Raw genomic sequence first — 19,771 nt, 5'->3', positions numbered from 1 at the left:
ATGTAGTACAAGTAAAAATATTACATAGGCAGTAGTTGGAAACAACATGTAATAAAGTGGTTTACCACATTACTGGGCTTAAAAGCTGCACACATGATATTCGGTACTATAAGAACACTAAAACACAACTATGCCATTTACTATTGTCAGGTAGCACTGTACTGTGCACAGTGACACCTCATGGCAAATAAGTCAAAGAAAAACCCTGTGCGGATGGACATGCCCTAAACGTGGTCTATGCCTATGCTATCTACAATATTAAGATAAATATTTGCAAGGGAAAAAATGAAGGATTATTTTCGCTTTATTTTCTGCACACCAATCACAACTAAAACTATCAAAATATAAATTGTTCAGTACTACAATTTTAATAGTTGTTATACACAATTTGCTACAATAAAATGAAATAAGATAATGTACAGATTCCCACCTACCTCCTTGAAAACAGAACCATTAGGATCATTTAGATAAAATGATATAACAATATAACTTTACATGACATTATTTTCATCACATTTTAGTTCGACATTGCACATAATACATATCAAGCCCACATACATGCTCCCCTGCTCACATCATAAATTCTGTAGTCAAGAGAGAACCTCTGAATAAAAGTGTCAAAACTATGAAGGTATTATAACACTTGATGTCAAACTAAATGTAAAATAAAAGAAAGGCAACCACTCCCCTACAGCAAACAGATGTTTGATCCATAGATACACATAACAGAAAATAGTGTCCACTAGCTTTCAAACTCTGCCCCCCCCCCCTCCTCCACTGGAAAGTACACACATTTACACACGCACCCAAACACACTACTGCAGCCACTTTTGGGTGTCTGTGTAGCTTCATGTGTGAATGTGTGTGCTGCAAAAAAAGCCTGAGTTTGAAAGCCAGTGAACGCTGTTTCCTGTTATGTGTGTTTTTGCATCACACATCAACCTGCTATAGGTGACTGGTTGTCTTTCCCTTACTTCATCTGTTGTTCCATCCACAGATTCCCATTATATTCAATAAGTTACTACCAAAAATCTTGAAAAGTACTCAACCAGTTGTCTTTGAGATTTTTACACGAAGCTCTAATAAACATCCAAATACACATAGGCTATATTTTTCAATATATATTTTAATGGAATTTACATATGTCTGCCTGTGTCTGTATATGTGCGGATGGATATGTGTGTGTGTGCGCGTGAGTGTGTACCTGTTCTTTTTTCCCCCTAAGGTAAGTCTTTCTGCTCCCGGGATTGGAATGACTCCTTACCCTCTCCATTAAAACCCACATCCTTTCGTCTTTTCCTCTCCTTCCCTCTTTCCTGGTGAAGCACTGCTGCTGGTGGCCTTCCTCAGGGTGTTTCTTTAGCTAACCTTTATCTTTTGCTTAGTTACTGTTTGGAATTGTATAACTGGTGCACCAGTCAGTCAGAGAGATGTGTTAAAGTTGGAGACACTTAAAGGTCACTTCACACCTGGAGAAAGGAATATAATTGAGAACATACTAACTTGAGATATGGCTCTGAAACTGCCGATGCTTGTTTTTGTCATAAACCAGCACTTAAAGACCATCTCTAAAAACACTGTTACAATTGGGTCTTAGAAGGGGATCACACATTCACTCCATCAGGCAAGATTGTCAGTGGTCAGCCTTCAGCGTGAATGGTTTCTTCCTATGGTGCACAATATGACCTGATTTGATCAACAAAAGGTTTTAAAAGTGCTGCCTTTAAAGGACCTATAAAATAAAAAAACCTCTTCAGTTGGCAGTAATTTCTTAATGTTTTCCATGACCAGTTTTGAATCATAAAGCTTCACCTTCATGTGCCACAAAATAATTGTGGGAGCATAAATGTTTGGTGGTTGGGCCAGTCAGTCATGGAGGTCACACCCATGTCAGAACGACTTCTATGTCAAGCTGTCCAGGTGGTTGCTCGTTCCATGCTCCCATGCATTTTTTTTTATGCATGACTTTTGTGTCATGCTGTCCAGGCAGGCACTCTGGTTGCTGGTCCTATGCTCCCATGCATTTGTTTGCCATTGGTGTGACCCCTCATGACTGACTGGCCCAACCACCACACATTTATGTTCCCATAACTGTTGGTGGCACCTGAAGATTAAACTTCATGCTTTGAAACCAGTCTTGGAATAAATCAAGAAATTACTGGCAACTGCAGCGGACCTTTATTCTATAAGTATTTTCCTCAATTGCAGATGTTCATTTGATCAGATATCTTGTGCCTTGAAAGGAAGCAAGGACAACATATATTGGCGAAAGGCAGTGAGGATGGGAACAGACATATTGCACATTCAGTGTGTATGCCTGGAGGCTTCATTCAAAATGCTGAACAGGCTATTTTGCAGTCATTGAGTGAACCAGGTACAACCAACTGCAGATTGTGCAGCACATAGGAACAAATGGTGCCTGTCATCTGATCTCCAAGATCGTAACTGGTTCATTCCAACAACTGTGGCAGAGAAGATGGTGAAGATCAGCCTTGGCCAGTGATATTAACGAAGGACACAATCTGCAGCATTCTCCCCAGAACGGATCATGGCAACCTGGGTCTGACAAGGAACCCCTTGAGTGCGAGGTCACAAAAGGCAGTGATGTTTACGGGCATTCGACATCCCACATATTGTCTACCATGCAGTCACAACACTGGCTGCTAATGTCAACAGGGTGTTGGACTGCAAGTATCCAATGGTGAACATAGTTGAACTGCTTAGTCGGCAAGTGACTCAAAACAGTGCTTCAGTGCTACTGGTGTTTGATACAGTGCAGAACAATGGCAGTGATAAACAAAGCAAAAATTGCATTATAGCTACAACAACAGTTGCTGAAGTTGATGTTTTGTCAGAAAAAACCAAAGGAATGTTGCAGAGTGAGAAAGAAGTGGTAGACGAAATATTAACATTTCTGCGAGGTGAGTGAGTGGAACATGTGGTGCCGTATGTGCTCGAAGGTGTGGACACTGTATATGAGGAGTACAATGATGACGATATGTTCTTAACAAACGAAAGTAGTACTGAAGCACATGTTGAACCGTGTAGTTCATCATCGTCGTTGGACAAGAAGCCACAGATGCTGTTTCCAGTGTGAAATGTAGTAAAGGACAATCGCTGTCCAAGGAATGGGTACTAAACATAATTACATACTTGGAAGATTATCCACAGTGTAGTGAAAAAACAGTTGTGAACAGATTTTGAATTGTCCACAAAAATATCACTGTGTAGTTTATAACAAAAACTGTGGATGTTCAAGGGAGAACAGTGCACACTTGTTACAAAAACTGGTGTGTGTGTGTGTGTGTGTGTGTGTGTGTTACAAGGACACTCGATACAATTTACAGGATGTGCGTGTTAGTGACCTACTACATTATGCACATCAAATTGTGCATGACAAAGATTACTTTGATTTCAAGGAGAGCAGTGGATGGTTGCATAACTTCGAACAATGCTACAGAATTGGAAAACATAAGATAACAAAATTTCAAGCAAAGCTTCAATTAGACAAAAAACAACAAGCCATGGAATCAGCCCAAAAATTTGTAGATGAGATAAACAAACGTATTGTTCAGTAAGGAAATTGTTTTCAACTCTGATCAGTTAGGTTTCGAAGAGGAAATGCATACAAAAGGAACTGTGGAAATTAGACGTACCAAGAGAGTTGTATCAAAATCAACTAACAACAATGCCTTAACACATTCATACACGATTATGTCAATGATTAATCTGGATGGTAAATTGGCTGGAAAGTTATTTATTGTACTGCAAGAAGTTGGAGATGTTCTCCTCCCTTTCTTAAGTGCATGGTCTTGCAAGGGCTAGACTTGCTACCCCGCACTCAAAGGATTCTTTGTGAATCAAGTGAAAGGCCTGAACCAGAGATTTAGAACTTTCTCTGACAAGCAAGCCCATGACTTCCTGTACTTCAGTCATAGGGTTGAAAACTACAGGGTCTGTCCAAATGGGTCTGGTGTGCTCTGCAGTTCAGAGGCTGCTATCTAGCTGACTATGTGTGAGGTGCAAACTAGATTTGTTTTAGACTAGGTGACTATCTAATCTAGATAATGACAGTTTTAGAAGAACAGACTCACCTCTGGATGTAAGCCAAAATTTGTTTGCAGGGAAGTACATTCCCAACCACACGGTTTCCATTGGAGAGGACTTTAATCTTCCAACAGTCAATTGCAATAATTACATTTGGGTAAGTGGTGGGCTTGATGAGATCTTGAAAACTACCCAGAAGCCCACTCATGAGGGATATGTATTTGATCTAATGGCAACAAATACATCTGATGTCTAGGAAGATGTCCACATTGAAACTGACATTAGGGACCATGAAGCAGTCATAGCAACAGTGGTTATCAAGGACAGTTAAAACAAGTAAGAACATTTATATGTTCAGTATACTAGGTAAAAAAGCAGTATTTTTACATCTCAATAAGAAACTTGATATACAGTATTGAACAAAACTTCTAAGGAAACAGAAACTACTGCACAACAGATGTGAAACAAAGTGTAGGTCTATAGATAAAAAAATGCGAAATAAAACACATTGGCTGTCAATAGAGCAATGAGTAAAGCCTTCACTGAGTACAATAGCAGAACATCATTGAAAGTTCACTCACAAAACCCTAACATATTCTAGTATGAAGGTTGTCAGTGGCACCAAAGTTAAGTGTCCAAGCAATCATGAATGACACGGGAACTAAGATTGAGGGTGGCAACACAAAAGCAGAAATTGACATCTGTTTTACAAAGGAAAATTGAGGAGTCTTGTCCCAGTTTGTCACACCACTACAAAGATGAGTCACACATATTGGTGTCAATGGTGTTGAGATATAGCTGAAATCGATCAAACTGAATAAATTTCTAGGGCCTAATAGAGATCTTATCAATTTCCACAAACATTTTACCTCTTTTCCCCATTAAATATTTAGAGCCCATGAATTAAAAACTGTGCCCTTGAGATGGAAGAAATCACAACTCATACATGTCTATGAGAATGATGACAGAAGTAGTCCAGGAAAATGCTGTCCAGTTTTTCCTTGATATCCATTTGTTGTAGAATCTTTGAACAGATTCTGAGCTCAAATATGATAACTCAGACAGGACGACCTTCTCCATGTCGACCAGCGTGAATTCCAAAAACGTTGGTTATGCAAAACCCAACTTATACTTTTATCACGTGACATCAAAAACAATGGATCAAGGTAACAGGCAGTTGCAGTGCTTCTTGATCTCTGAAAAGCGCTTGACCCAGTACCTCAGCCCATGATTGTTATTGGAAGTAAGACCATATGGGGCATGTCAAGCGAAATTTGTGACTGGATTGAGGATTCCTTGGTAGCAAGGAATCATTATGTTATTCTGTACAGAGTGTCATCGACATTTGTAGAAGTAACTTCATGGATGTCACAGGGTAATACAACAATTACTGTTCATATTGGGTCTTAGTGACGCTGCAGACAATATTAATAGTAACCTCAAACTTTATGCAAATATCACAGTTGTGTATTGTCTGAAAAAGTTGCACAAATATTCAGTCAGATATTAATGAGATTCCAAATTAGTGCAAAGATTGGCAACTTGATCTAAATATTCGGAAATGTGAAACTGGACGCTGCACAAAACAGAAAGAACTATACTCATCCAAGTATCTGGGTGTACTAATTTGTAGAGATACCAAATAAAATGATGGCATAGGCTTAGTCATGAGTAATGCAGGTGAGAGCCTTTGGCTCATTGGTACAAGAGTAAGGAAATGCAATCAGTGTACGAAAGAGAGAGCTTACAAATCACTCATGTTGCCCATCCTAGAATATTGATTAAATGTGTGGCCTCTACCAGATATGGCAAACAGGGGATATTGAATGTATACTACAAAGAATGACTGAAAAAAACTATCGTACTGTTGAAGATAGATGCAAACAATCCTATGAAAGCCTACATACAAAATTTCAAGACCTAGCTTTACGTGAGAAATCTATAAATATACAACCACCTCCTATGTATTGTTCTCTTGCGGACCTCGAAGATAACGCTGATTACAGTGCACATAGAATCATTTAAGCAATTATTCTTCCAACATTTCAAATATGAATGAAATGGGGGAGAAGTCCTAATAAGTGGTACAATGGGAAATATTCTTTGCCATGCATTTCGAAGTTTTTAACAGTGTGTAGTTGTAGAAATAGTGACAGTGACGAAGCAAATGTAGGTAGTGAAGCTAAAAGTAACATCAATAAAGACTGTGATTAGCAGGCAAGTATTTCTGTGTCATTTATCTGTGGTACTACATTTAAAAAATTGTGAACAGATTTTACAAATGAATAATGTGAGAGTGTTTCCGTCTTCCTCTCCCTGCCCCCTACGTTGCCCGCTCCACTCAGAACTAAGGGTGCAGCTTATGTTCAGACCAAAATAGTACTCCTCACAGTCACTATACAACATTTTTCTGGTCATTTAATAGATGTCTTTGAATGACAGAAAGAATAAATCATTTCATGTTTAATTATTTATTTTAGTTTTCTACATGTATTCCCATTGATCCTCTATCCCACTTATATTTCTCGTGTAAGGTTCACTCAGTTTCTACAGAGAGGAATAATTTGTATTTTTCTACTTCCTCTGTTTATTGTTTTGTTTTTCTTATATTTACCCATCTTCCAGAAATAGTACATACTCAGTGGTTAACAAGTTAATGGAATTAGCAGTGAAGATTGTAGCATGATGTTTAGTGATTTGTATTGTGTATGTTGTTTACTCTTTCATGCTGTCTCCAGATTTCACACTTAACAGAAGCAGGCATACAAAATTAAACAGTAAATGACAAAAATAGTATACAGTATGGATTTAGTGAAAGTAATTTAATTTTGTTCTAGGCTTCCATGAATCAGTACTGATGACAACGGATGGCCAGCCTTGGTCATGGGTAAACAGTTCTGTATTGCTGGTGCACTGCTACTACAATGTGTATCTGAGGTTACAGTCAGGCTGGCAGAGTTTCCTGCTCCGCAGGGAAGCGTCACGTCGTGTGGGAGGGTTGCCAGTGGCGACTTGTGAACAGCTGGCAGCGCGTGCTCATGATGTTTGTCCAGTTTGCTACATTGAGATGACTTCTGCCTGTGTCACACCATGTCAGCACCTCTTCCACCCATCTTGTTTAAGAAAATGGCTTTACGTACAAGACAGTTGTCCACTGTGCTCATCACGAGTGATAGATATTCCAAAAGTGAAAAATGAGACCTCCAGCAGAACTCCAGATCCTATAAGAGCTGAGAACCAAAGTCAAAAAGTTGATGAAGCAGCCTCTATGCCCAGCAATTGTGCCCCTGAAGATGTAGTGAACAGTTCAATTAATAATGCAAGTGATATGTTTTCAGAAGCAAAGACTGAACTAGAAACAGTCAGGAATTCTAACTCAGAGGCTGAAGTTGTGGCTGAAACATGCACTAGCATGCATAGGAGATTCCCTGAGGAGGTTCATGTGGAGAGAAACAATAATTTTGGCTCTTATAGTGAGGAGCCCTGTTTAGCTGGTAAAGAGAAAATTGTAATGGGTCAGGTTGAAGAAGAACCTATCACGGCAAATATAACATCATCATCAAATGTTTCCAATGAAACGGACAGTAACTGTAGACCTCAGTCTCCACATGACCGAGGGCAAATCATACCTTTCAGTTATCAACTAGAGAAACAAAATACTGAAATAAACTGCTGTGTGGATTTCAGAATGCTCCCTGTACAAAATAAAAGCACTAAGGAAGATGTGCCAAGTAGCTCCTCCCTTGCAACAGATGCCTGTTTAGACAAAGCTATCCAAGATGAGGAAAGTGATCACTGAACAATCATTATAAATGTGTACAGCAACAATAGCCACCAGTCAATAGTTATGATTAAGTGAATATTTTACTCTATTTTCCTCACTTGATGAATCATTGGAACTATTTTGGCTGTAGATGTTGGTGTGTTCCAGGACACAGGTATCTTAGGCAAACTGATAACTGGATAACTGTATGTGTCTGAAAGACTGATGTTTTGTGTGTGTGTGTGTGTGTGTGTGTGTGTGTGTGTGTGTGTGTGTGTGTGATTGTTGTTGTTGTTGTTGTTGTTTATGTGCATGCAAGTGCATGAGTTTTCTAAGAAAAAATCAAATGAATGGAAGATACATTAAACTTTCACACACATCTTTGTCACGAAAAAAAGAAGGAAAATTGTCTTAATTCTCAAGAACTAAAAGGATTGTGAACTGGTATATTTATTATTTCTCAACTTTGTGGCTGAATAATGGGGTACATTTATTTGTGTTGTTTTGCTGTGCTAGCCACTAAATGTTTTGTCGACATTAAGCGCTTATGCTTGATGAGAGTGTCTTTACTAAGCTAAAATTTATTTTTAATTGCCTTTGCAATAAGTGCCAATCACCGTGCTTTTTAAACAGATCAGATAGTTTTTACAACAATGTGGAGGTCTATGCATGATTTCATTGCAGATTGAATGGAGTTACATAGTGCTAGGGCAAAAATTATGATGAGGATGGTTATTAATCCACCTGAATTTTTAGAAAAAAGACAAGCTTTGCACTGGTCTCATCAACAAGAATTTTCAAAATTTTTTTTGTGACAGTCTACACTTTTTATTGTTTCTCCTGATTTACCAGTTATTTAACTTTTGTAGAAAGTAAACATATAGAACATAGAGACTATAGGATACTCATTTTGAAGTACTATTCAAAATGAAGTAAAACATTGGTACCAGTGACATCCAACTTTTAAAGACAAACTCGCATTTTTAGAATAGAGATTCTTTATCAGAAATTAATGCATGTATGTAAGGTTACAGAAACATTGACTTCTGTAGGTTTTTGTTCTGTTTAACTACAGCTTGCTCTTCATCAGCAGCAAAAATATCGTTACTATGGTGTAGTTCTTAGCGTAAAGAATTTTATCATTTTTCCCTTAATTTTATCATAGGTATTTCTTCGGACAGAATATTTAACAGAATTGGTCACTTATTGGTTACTTAGAGCTCAGTTGGTCACTCAGAGCTCAGTGTGTCAGTTTGTTGCTTTTATGAGATGTTAATGAGCAGCATTACTATGTTTTTAAAAATCTAAATCTACTTCTCAGACAGGAAAAACAAGAAAAACTGAATTTAAAATCTTCATAAAGTGCCATCATCTCTGAGATTTACACAATGAAATCACCTATACTTTTTGCTAAATATGTAAATAACTAAATAAATGAATAAGTAAAATAAGTTCCCCGTTGGTGGTTTAATCGCTGTCATAGATAGAAATGTCACTGCTGTCATGGAGCATTTAATTTAACCAAATAAAATAGCAGCAGTCTAATAACTGTGAAAAAGGCTGACTTTTAATAAATTCAACTCATTATGAGTGCTAGTCATGAAAAACACAAGTGAACTCTTAATAACATTGCACTCTTCTTTTGTCAAGGAAGCTTTGTAATACATGGTTTTAAAAGGCAGTAATAGCTTCTTCACAGACTTACTTCAAGTGGTTGAAGAATTTAGGAACCCAGAAAGTTTCTATACAAGTATATTTTTTGTAAAGTGGGAAGGCTTTCAGAGAAATTTATTATGTCATCATCAAGAGTTTTATAGACTTCTGAATTTTTCTGACCTAAACCACTATTCAAAATGATTATGATGATGATAATAATAATAAAAAAGTGTAAGAATGTTAATTAAATGTTAACAATGAATTACAAACAGGGTAATGGTGGAACATCTTTTTTGCTTTTAGTGTGAACACTTGTGGTTTGTTAATTTGCTATTTTTGTATATATATTTCTCATATAATAATCATCATCTTTATTTGTCCATAATAACTTTACAGGCATGGACATTGTAATTTTTTTGTGCATTTACAACAGTGATATCATGCTGTATATATAATGAATATATACATCAAGTGGGACATTAGAGCCACAACTAATATATTGCAATATACAAAAGTAGTGCTATGAATAATGGAGTTCAGAAATCTTTGAGTAAGTATAAACTATGTGTATTTATGACTGTTTCAGTTTGCCCTTAAAAGAAATCAATCACATTTAGTTTTTGTACTGTAATTATGAATGGTTCTATTAATTACACTTATTTCATCATTCTTTTTAACAAACATAATTGTATTAAGGACATCCAGTGAGCACACAGCCAGTAAATTTTACTTGATGATGTAATTCCTATGGGATTGAAATTTTCTTATTCTAGGATTTATCCAAACCTCTCTCTTCTAAAGCCTGAGTACCTTTCCCTGTAGAATTGTGTGGTCCACTCAAAATTTGAGTCCAATATTGCAAATGTGAGCAGATTAATCCATATAATTTTTGTTTAACTCTTTTATCGCCGACAACATTTTGGTTTCATTTGAGCCATTACTTTTTCTACACGTTGCTTTAAAACATTGAAGTTAATATATCTCATCATGCATGAAATTGTAAAAAATCTGTTTTAACCTGATAAATTTGGTGTGATGATGCACATGGCCCATTTTAAACTTATGATGCAACTAGAAGCTTTATATTGCCATCTGCATCACTCCTGATGCACACTCATATATCTGAGTAATAGGCTATTATTGGAAAATAAAATTTCCAACTAGCTGTTGTATAATTGCTTTAATTATCAAAATAAAAAACTTATATTTTTACAGATTTGTGCATTGCAAAAAAAAAAAAAAAAAAAAAAAAAGAAAAGAAAAAACAACAGTCCATGCACATGAAACTCTGAGGACAAATTTGGCATTTCAGTGACATCTGTTTGCTATTTTGATAGCATGCTTTCGCCCACCTGCTTTGGAGAGTTTGTGGTAACAGCTGTTACAACATCTTCTCACTGGAGTTTCAACTAGTTTGTGATTGCCATCAGTTGACGTCTCCCGAACATCATCAATCACTGCCACAAGCTCAGATTTGTGTTTGGTTGTCAAAAAAAATAATGTCCCTCTTGTCACATCACTTTCCAACAACCTTTGAATTGCTTTCAGCAATCACCATTTCCCCGTTCTTCAACTTTTTGTTTGGTTTTTTTATTTCCCCTTCTTTTTGTGCAGTGTGCTCCCACCAGATGGTTTTTTTTTATTTTATTTTTTTTTTTTTTTTTAGAAGAAGGTGCAGCAACTTCATAGAAGTGTAAAAGTTATCTACAAAGAGGGTCCTTCCAGAATTCAAAAGTGAATCCATTAACTCTAAAACAGGTGCTGTTGTTATGTCTATAACATGAACTTTTTTCCAAAATACACTTTAACATTCCAAGTATATCCACCTACAGCACAAACTTTGTATAATTTCATTCCGTATTTAAAACATTTTCCAGAAGTGTAATAGCAAAATTATAACCTTCCATGAACTGTGGAACCATTGTTTCATTGATACAAAAGGCTTCACCTGGAATTGAAAGCTTCCTGGAATTTTGTGTTCAGACGATTCACAAGCTTCCTAATTTTGAACACCTTGTCATGTTCATCTATGTTTTCATTTTCACAAAAATTGTATGCAACTGAGGGACAAATCAGACATATTTCGGGACATAATAGAATACACATGGTTTTTGTAAAGTAGATTCCGGCACCAATAATCCTCCATTCTTGGCTTATGATCAAGCCCCTCCACAACATAAGCCCCATAAATTTCCTCAAATCATCAACACTGGTATCACTCCGTAAAGTCAGTCTCGATGATTGTCATAATGTTCCTGCAGCTATTCCACTAATAATCTTTTGCTCAGCATAACGGTTTGTTTCATTAACTATGAAATTGCACATTTCTTCATCAAGAAAAAAAATTCAGATGTCAAAGGGAGAAATATTTGTAGACAGATTGCTTATTCCACAGATACCAGAAAAAAACAAAACTTGTCTTTGTCAGTGGAAGATGAAACTTTGTTTTCTCCATTTGTAGACCTATTATTCATACCTTGCACATGTATCTTTTGTTTCTTCAAAGGAATTACTTCATCTTCACTATTACTCTCGCTTAAGGAATGAACACAGTAATCTGGGTCGGAACCACTACCACTTCCAAACAGTGATTCATTAGGTAAACTCAATTCCTCCAACCATTTTCAGATTCTCTCCTCTTATGAATTCATTTTTCACATCCACAAAATCTTACTGAAAACAAGCACTACACAATGCTAAACAAGTAGCTACACTACATCGTAAACAGGTAACAATTGCCTGTCATCCATTGCTGCCACTACAAAACCATCACAATACTTTTATCACTGGCCATTATAATGTAACACCCATTTGATTTCAATACAAATGTGACCGTGTATGCACCACAGGGAAATAGTCATAAACCCTAATGTGATAGAATATGATACACATGGTGAAAACGGAAAAAACCATGTACTTCAAATATGATGCACATTGATGTGTTGGCAGAAGAGCCAACACCGTGTTGCTAGAGGAGGCTGAAATGCACGCTTTTAAGCTCACGCAGACTGGCGTGAGGTCTGGAACAAGTAAAGGAATTTATGGTAGCAAATAAAGTATGTAGTTGATGTAATACTTAACTTTAATCCATAATGGGTGTACATCGGTCTGACTGTACATTAATAACAATCTCAATATAAACTGGTAATGGCGCCTTGCTAGGTCGTAGCAAATGATGTAGCTGAAGGCTATGCTAACCATCGTCTCGGCAAATGAGAGCGTATTTGTCAGTGTAGCATCGCTAGCAAAGTCGGCTGTACCACTGGGGCGAGTGCTAGGACATCTCTCTAGACCTGCCGTGTGGCGGCGCTCGGTCTGCAATCACTGACAGTGGCGACACGCGGGTCTGACGTATACTAGCGGACCGCGGCCGATTTAAAGGCTACCACCTAGCAAGTGTGGTGTCTGGCGGTGACACCACACACATAGTGGTGAAAGTGTTAACAACAGGAGGAGTTATTATATTTGGGAGGCATTTTAGTAAACAGATTGTTACAGATGTGACTGATACACTCTTTTGCTGTAAGATGATCATCAACAACAATTCCAAAAAATTTATTTTTATCGAATGCTTCAGCTGTGGACAGTGATTCATTATTTATGTCCACTTGAGATTAGAGATACTGTAACAAGAACTTCATCACATCAATCTTTCCCTTATTCCGTATAAGTTTCTTCATGATAAGATATTCTCTGATCAGCTCGAAGTTTTCTTTATTGTTGTGGAATGCTAGTTGCTCAATATGGATCCAGCTAATAAACACTATATCATAAGTTTCCTTCACTTGCTTTGAGTTTTGCAGCTTTTTTTACATCATTAATGTATAAAAGAAATAAAACTGACCCAAGAACACTTCCCTGAGGACTCCACAGTTGAGTCTTGTCTGCTGTTTTTCCTGTTAGGATGTTAGCTTCATTCTTATACTGTAACATAGTTTGGCACAATGGTTTTATCTTGGAAATAAAAACATAAGAACTTTAGTGCTACTATTCTCATACCTTAAGTTTCCATTTTGATGATGGACAGAATCAGAGGCCTTAAAAAAAAATCAAGATAAGTGCCAATAACTTTGTTTCCTTTATCCTATCTGTTATTACAAACTGCTCTTTTTGAAACACATGCTGCAAGTTGTTTAGGGGGATGTATTAACATAAGAAAGATTTCATGTGGTCTGAAATTATCTTTCAAGTAACTTGTGAAGCATTGAAGTCAATGAAATTGGCCTGTGATTGTATATGTCAATGGTTGCTCCCTTTTTATACACATGTCATATCTCAGTAATTTTTAAAGTGTCAGGAAATATCTCCTGGCCAACTGAACAGTTTATTGAATGTGTTAGTAGTTTTATTCATTCATTTCTTCATTCTTTAAGCAGTGTAGAGTATATAGTAATCCTAGCCAACAGATGTTTTTATTTTGAAATTGTTTTCTTTGCCTCACATTCTGTTATGGTTCTCAGAACAAAAGGAATTACTTATGTTCACTGAGTTTATTTGTAGTGCTGATTCATCAGTTTCTTCTTTGCATAACTTACTAAAATGTTCTAAGAAAGCCTCACATATTGTCTTTGGCTCACTCACTAACATTCCATTTTCTCCTAGTGCTATATTACTGCAACCTGGATGGTCCCTGTTTCCATATTCTTTGCGGACTATACTCCACAATCTTGAACTAACATTATTGGATTCACTTATCTGTTCAGCATAATAGTGCAGTAGTGCACTTCCAGAGTCTTCAGGGACTCCCTGTATGTTTTTTCTGCTGCTTTAGCGCTTTTAAGAACTACTACAATTTCATATCCGTTAATAGCATATATTAGGTGTTTCATGTTTTCTTTTTGTTTGTGGATTACTGGAGGAATTTTAAGATTCTTTGTACATTTTATTTCCCTTTTTTACCATTGGACATATTAAATCTATGATTAAATATTTCATAGAAATAGCCCCACTCTCTGTTGGAAATGTGGTCAATTTTTCTTTTATAAATCAGTAAGTCATGACGTGGAACTATATTGTAATCTGTATTAATCTTTGTGGATAGTGATCTAATTCTGGTTAGTACTGAATTTACATGAATATGGTTACAGTACGGTAACAAGACAGAATACCTAAGATAATTTTCATAATAGTTTAAAGAGTCTGTAGTCACATCTCCTTATCTTATAACCTGTCTTTTGTTTGTTGATAGTTTATCCAGAAGTTCTTCTAAATGACAGAAGAATTCACCTGCATCATCATTGGTGATCTACACAAGAAATGACTCTTAAGCTGTTTTCGCTTAGATTTATATTTACTGATTTTGGTTCAAAGACCATCTCTTCAGCAAGTTAATCAACCCAATGTATATTTTCACACTGAATGTTATTCCTAATATAAATGCCTACACCACCACTTTTGTACAGCTTTACCTCATCATTTTTATGCAGCATACAGTTTGCTGTAGAGAAGTGAAAGAATATGTTATAATCCCTAAAACTGTGTGTGTGTGTGTGTGTGTGTGTGTGTGTGTGTGTGTGTTTTTCGCAGTTACAGCACATTCCAGCTGAAATTAAGCTCCACCTGATCTCATGTTTTGTTGCTTAGTAATTTAATTTTAGCATATTACGTATATGGATTGGATTGTGATGGATGGGTAATGATGTGTTACAAAGAAAAAATAATGTTACTCATCAATTTCTAATGATGGTACAATATTTTAAAAATAACTCAAATAACAAAATAGTGCCATCAAACAGATAAACAAAAAATTGAGTGTATAATGAAAGTTCTGAAGGACAAAACTAACTTCTGTTTGTTCTGTACACACTATTTCTGCAGAAGAGTTTTCAAAAATGTCAACAGCTCTCTGATTATGGCATATTTCACAACAGTGTGTCTAGCTCTACAGGATAATTTTTATGCTGAAAAGGAGAATTCAGTTAAAAATGTGTTAAATTCCCAGACAGAAAGAAGAAAGGTAAATCAGACTTCAATTCTTAAATAGTATCATCAGGACCAGAGTGACTATATGAAAAGTAGTTCTGTATGAAGAACAAGACCAGTTTGATGTTAACTTACCATGTAACTGAGTTTAAAAACCTAGAAGGTATATAATTACTCACTTTTGGGCTAATAAAAGTTATTGATTATTTGTATCAAAACACCACTGTCACTACCTTCAGGAAATCTCCAAAGTCTATTGGTAACATTAGGCTCTACCAAGCATGTGCATGCTGTTCCGAAATGAAATAACAATAATGCCTTGTGACGCAATACTTGGTATTTTATAGAAAGCAACCTATGCCTTCCAGTATGTGGCCAAATATTACTTGCAATGCTGCCAGTAATCTGTGATATATGCAATTATGTTTTTACTGTACTTAACATTGATCAGTCTAGTGTGCAGCATGTACTATTTTACTTTTTCCCACCCTAGTTCTAATGTAAATTCCAAGACTGACTATATGCTGCAAAACAGGTCTGCATTTAGCGGTTTATATGTGTCTACTCAACTGTTATACCCATCTCATTTTTTTTCAGTAGATTTCCAATCCAGACTAATTAGCCAAAAAAAAGATGTGATCCTTAATGAACTTTTTGTAGCTGTATACTTGTTTTCAGCTATGAATGTCAAAACAAGCTTTAATTGTTGCCAAATTTTAAACCTGGAAGAGTGAGAAGACTTATAGAAGCAGGGGAAATCAAGAACAGTTCATGAGTGTTTTATTGTCAGATTCAATACTTTTTAAGACTATGTACAGGAATTTTAGTAAAAGTGTAACAGTTTATGTTTTTTAGCAACTAATTGGGACATATTTCACTAGGCATGATTTGGTTGCTCTTCGGATACACCAAAAAGTTTTGTTGATGCACTTTTAGTGTACCTTGTTTTTATAAGATGGAGTAGATAGCAGAGTAGCTTATCAATGTGAGCTGTGAGCTCATGTGGCTGACACTTATTAACTTTTCAAACAATGTAAAATACTGTGTGGAATAACAATGGTATGAAATAAGGTAGATTGCTAGTGACCGCATACAGAAGGAGACAGGCACATTGAAAAAAGACTAGAGCCACGTGAAACCTTATGCCCAAAGATGACTTTGGCTACTTTCGTGAATATGTGTGCGTGTGTGTGTTTGTGTGTGTGTTCGTGTGTGTGTGTGTGTGTGTGTGTGTGTGTGTGTGTTTGTGTTTGTGTGTGTTTTCCTACATCTGAAGATTGCCTCTGATATAATAGTCTTCTTTCAGTATGCCTGCATGCTACTTATTAACTTTCGGCACAAATGAAATCATAATTATGTCAAAGTCTGGAAGTTCATGTTCTGTGCTGATATTATTAACTGCTAATATAATTTCTTAACTCAAGGAGAGACTAGATACAGAAACATTTACAATCATCTGCCTCATGGGATTGCGCAATAAAGCCTGCATGCTATCTGAAGAAGCTTATAAGAGTCACATTATGTCATGTGATTTCAACAACATCTTTGATTTAATACTTTTATTACCAGTTCAAACAAGAAAAGCATGTATCCCTTTGACACAGAGTAAGTGTAAACCATCCAAAGCATTTAAAAAAATTATTTAATGTTTACTGAAGAAATAGTCAAACATTTTGTGTGTGGAGGAAAGAATCTTCATCCACATATAAAAGAAATCCCATTATAATATGAAATATTTGCTAATCAAGTGCAATGCCACAGTACTTTAAGCAGAATGCATGTTTATGTGGGCACTTTCTGCACAGATAATTTGTTTCTGTATGTTTATCTCATCATGTACATATCTTAGATCTTGTTGTGATTGTGCATCTTTTCCCATCAGTTGTTTCTCACTTTTGCATTGTTTATTTGTTCTTGAGGGCTCTTTTATATACCTCTTTGATTCCCATGACTGGAAATAATTTATTTGTTATATTTATCCTGTTTTATATGAAAACTGTAATTTGGACTGACAGTTATGTGAAAGAATAAGTTTTGATACTTCTGAACACTCTTTTGTTACATAAATAATACATCACCTGCTGTTTCCACCTGACAGTGCAGATGACATAACTGACAGTGGCTATTAAATGATTTGCTGGCATGTATTCAGTATTTTTACCACTCTATTCATAAATTGTGACAACTTGTGAAAGTTGATAAGGAGCATTTCCTTATCTCAGTTTTGCAGATATTGCTTCTATTCAAGTGTCCTTTTTATTTAAGACCAGACAAGGAATATAGTAGGCAAGACTTTGGACTTGGGAGAGTAGGGTCAAATCTGTGTCTGACCTAGATTTAGGTCTTTTATTCCCCTAAATACATTAAGGCAAGTGCTGAGCTGCTTCATTTGAAGAGGACAATGCTGATTTATTTTCCATTTTTGTCCAGTCAGAACTTGTGCCCTGTCTCTAATGATTTTGTTATTGAAAGAACCTTAATCCTAACCTTATATCCTTTGTTAATTTGATTTAACAGTCCTGTTGTGAAGTGTTTTCAATTTCAAAGGTGCTTTAGATAGAAGCTGTGGTAATAATTATCAAAATGGATGTAATGGTCAGCATACAGCTTCTCATTCAACAAATACAAAAAGATTCCCACACCATCAGGCATCCCATAAACACAGTTCACTTATTTGGCAAGGCTTCTTGATGGCACATGGATGTATTTTGTTTCTTATGCATTTTCTAAATGATATGCTCTCCTCCAGAGAATCAAGGACTCGTGTAAAATATAGATCTCTTCCTGTGTAATACGCCTGAGACAGCTTGCTGTAGAAAAAAAAAAGGGAGGGAGGTTTGATACACTATGCTTGGTACATTTTATCATGTGGTCTTGGATGTCCAGGTGCTGAATTTTTGTCAAAATATAATAACCATAAAATGATCATATGTCTGTCTGTTGATGTTGATTATTATTCCTATATTTCCAGATAATAAATCTTCCTTTTGTGAGCCTCATATTTAGACCTGTTTTGTATTACTGTATGTAATGAAATTCCCAAGGAGACAGGTGCTTCATCTATGGTAACAGATTTCAAGTGAAATCCTGAGGCCTCTGTATGTCTGCTTAGTAAGATACTCTGTACATTGTCCTTCGATCCCTCAAGTACATGCTTGAACATCTCATTTTTAAGCAGCAACATAAAGAAATATATTTCTGTATTAGCAGTAAGATGAAAATGCAAATATTCATATTTTGTAAACAGGTAATTTTGCATTGTATGTAGTTTTCTACTCCAATATCACTTAGTTTGTTTATTTTTGATATTACTGGTTTTTGATCATCATCAATATTACCACCATTATTGCCTGCATCAAGACTCAAAGGAATTGAAGATGTGATCTGCCAGTGGGCAAGTTGAAAATTTGTGCCAGAGTAGGATTCAAACCCACGTCTCCTGCTTACTAGGCAGTTGCAATGACCACTATACCATTTGCACACAGTGGTCATCACAGCTGCATGGAATACCCTAGCATGCCTACCACCAGAACCAAGTTCTCAACTTACACCATGCACTGCTAATGTAGAGTCCGCGCTCATTAGCCTAATTACTCACAGCATCTCACCGATTTTGAGCTCAATGTGTGTGTCTATATATATATATATATATATATATATATATATATATATATATATATATATATATATATATATATATATATAAAAAAAATAGAGGGAAACATTCCACGTGGGAAAAATATATTTAAAAAGAAAGATGATGAGACTTACCAAACAAAAGCGCTGGCAGGTCGATAGACACACAAACAAACACAAACATTCACACAAAATTCTAGCTTTCGCAACCAACGGTTGCCTCGTCAGGAAAGAGGGAAGGAGAGGGAAAGACAAAAGGATATGGGTTTTAAGGGAGAGGGTAAGGAGTCATTCCAATCCCGGGAGCAGAAAGACTTACCTTAGGGGGGAAAAAAGGACAGGTATACACTCGCACACACACACATATCCATCCGCATATACACAGACACAAGCAGACATTTGTAAAGGCAAAGAGTTTGGGCAGAGATGTCAGTCGGGACGGAAGTACAGAGGCAAAGATGATGTTGAAAGACAGGTGAGGTATGAGCGGCGGCAGATTGAAATTAGAAATTAGCGGAGATTGAGGCCTGGCGGATAGCGAGAATAGAGGATATGCTGAAGGGCAAGTTCCCATCTCCGGAGTTCTGACAGTTTGGTGTTAGTGGGAAGTATCCAGATAACCCGGACGGTGTAACACTGTGCCAAGATGTGCTGGCCGTGCACCAAGGCATGTTTAGACACAGGGTGATCCTCATTACCAACAAACACTGTCTGCCTGTGTCCATTCATGCGAATGGACAGTTTGTT

At 36.5% G+C, this 19,771-nt stretch overlaps 1 protein-coding gene across 2 annotated transcripts in view; it reads left to right on the top strand.

The window, feature by feature from the left end:
* The window catches only part of LOC126174997 (RING finger protein 145-like), a 195,814-nt gene extending 179,832 nt beyond the window's left edge, over positions 1 to 15,982 (top strand). Inside the window, exons 6-7 of one of the 2 annotated variants that reach the window (XR_007535506.1) lie at positions 6,885 to 7,985; positions 14,655 to 15,982. Coding sequence is in view for 1 of the 2 variants with exons in the window: in XM_049921484.1 (XP_049777441.1) it covers positions 6,885 to 7,846 (962 nt within the window). In the remaining variant the exon portion in view is untranslated. Of the gene's footprint in view, positions 1 to 6,884; positions 9,488 to 14,654 lie in introns of those variants that run through there. The other variant, XM_049921484.1, reaches the window with a different exon arrangement.
* The last annotated feature ends 3,789 nt before the right edge of the window (positions 15,983 to 19,771 follow it).

This window comes from Schistocerca cancellata, chromosome 3 (assembly GCF_023864275.1).
Source record: "Schistocerca cancellata isolate TAMUIC-IGC-003103 chromosome 3, iqSchCanc2.1, whole genome shotgun sequence".
Taxonomy (NCBI): domain Eukaryota; kingdom Metazoa; phylum Arthropoda; class Insecta; order Orthoptera; family Acrididae; genus Schistocerca; species Schistocerca cancellata.
This window is presented reverse-complemented; position numbering and strand designations above follow the sequence as displayed.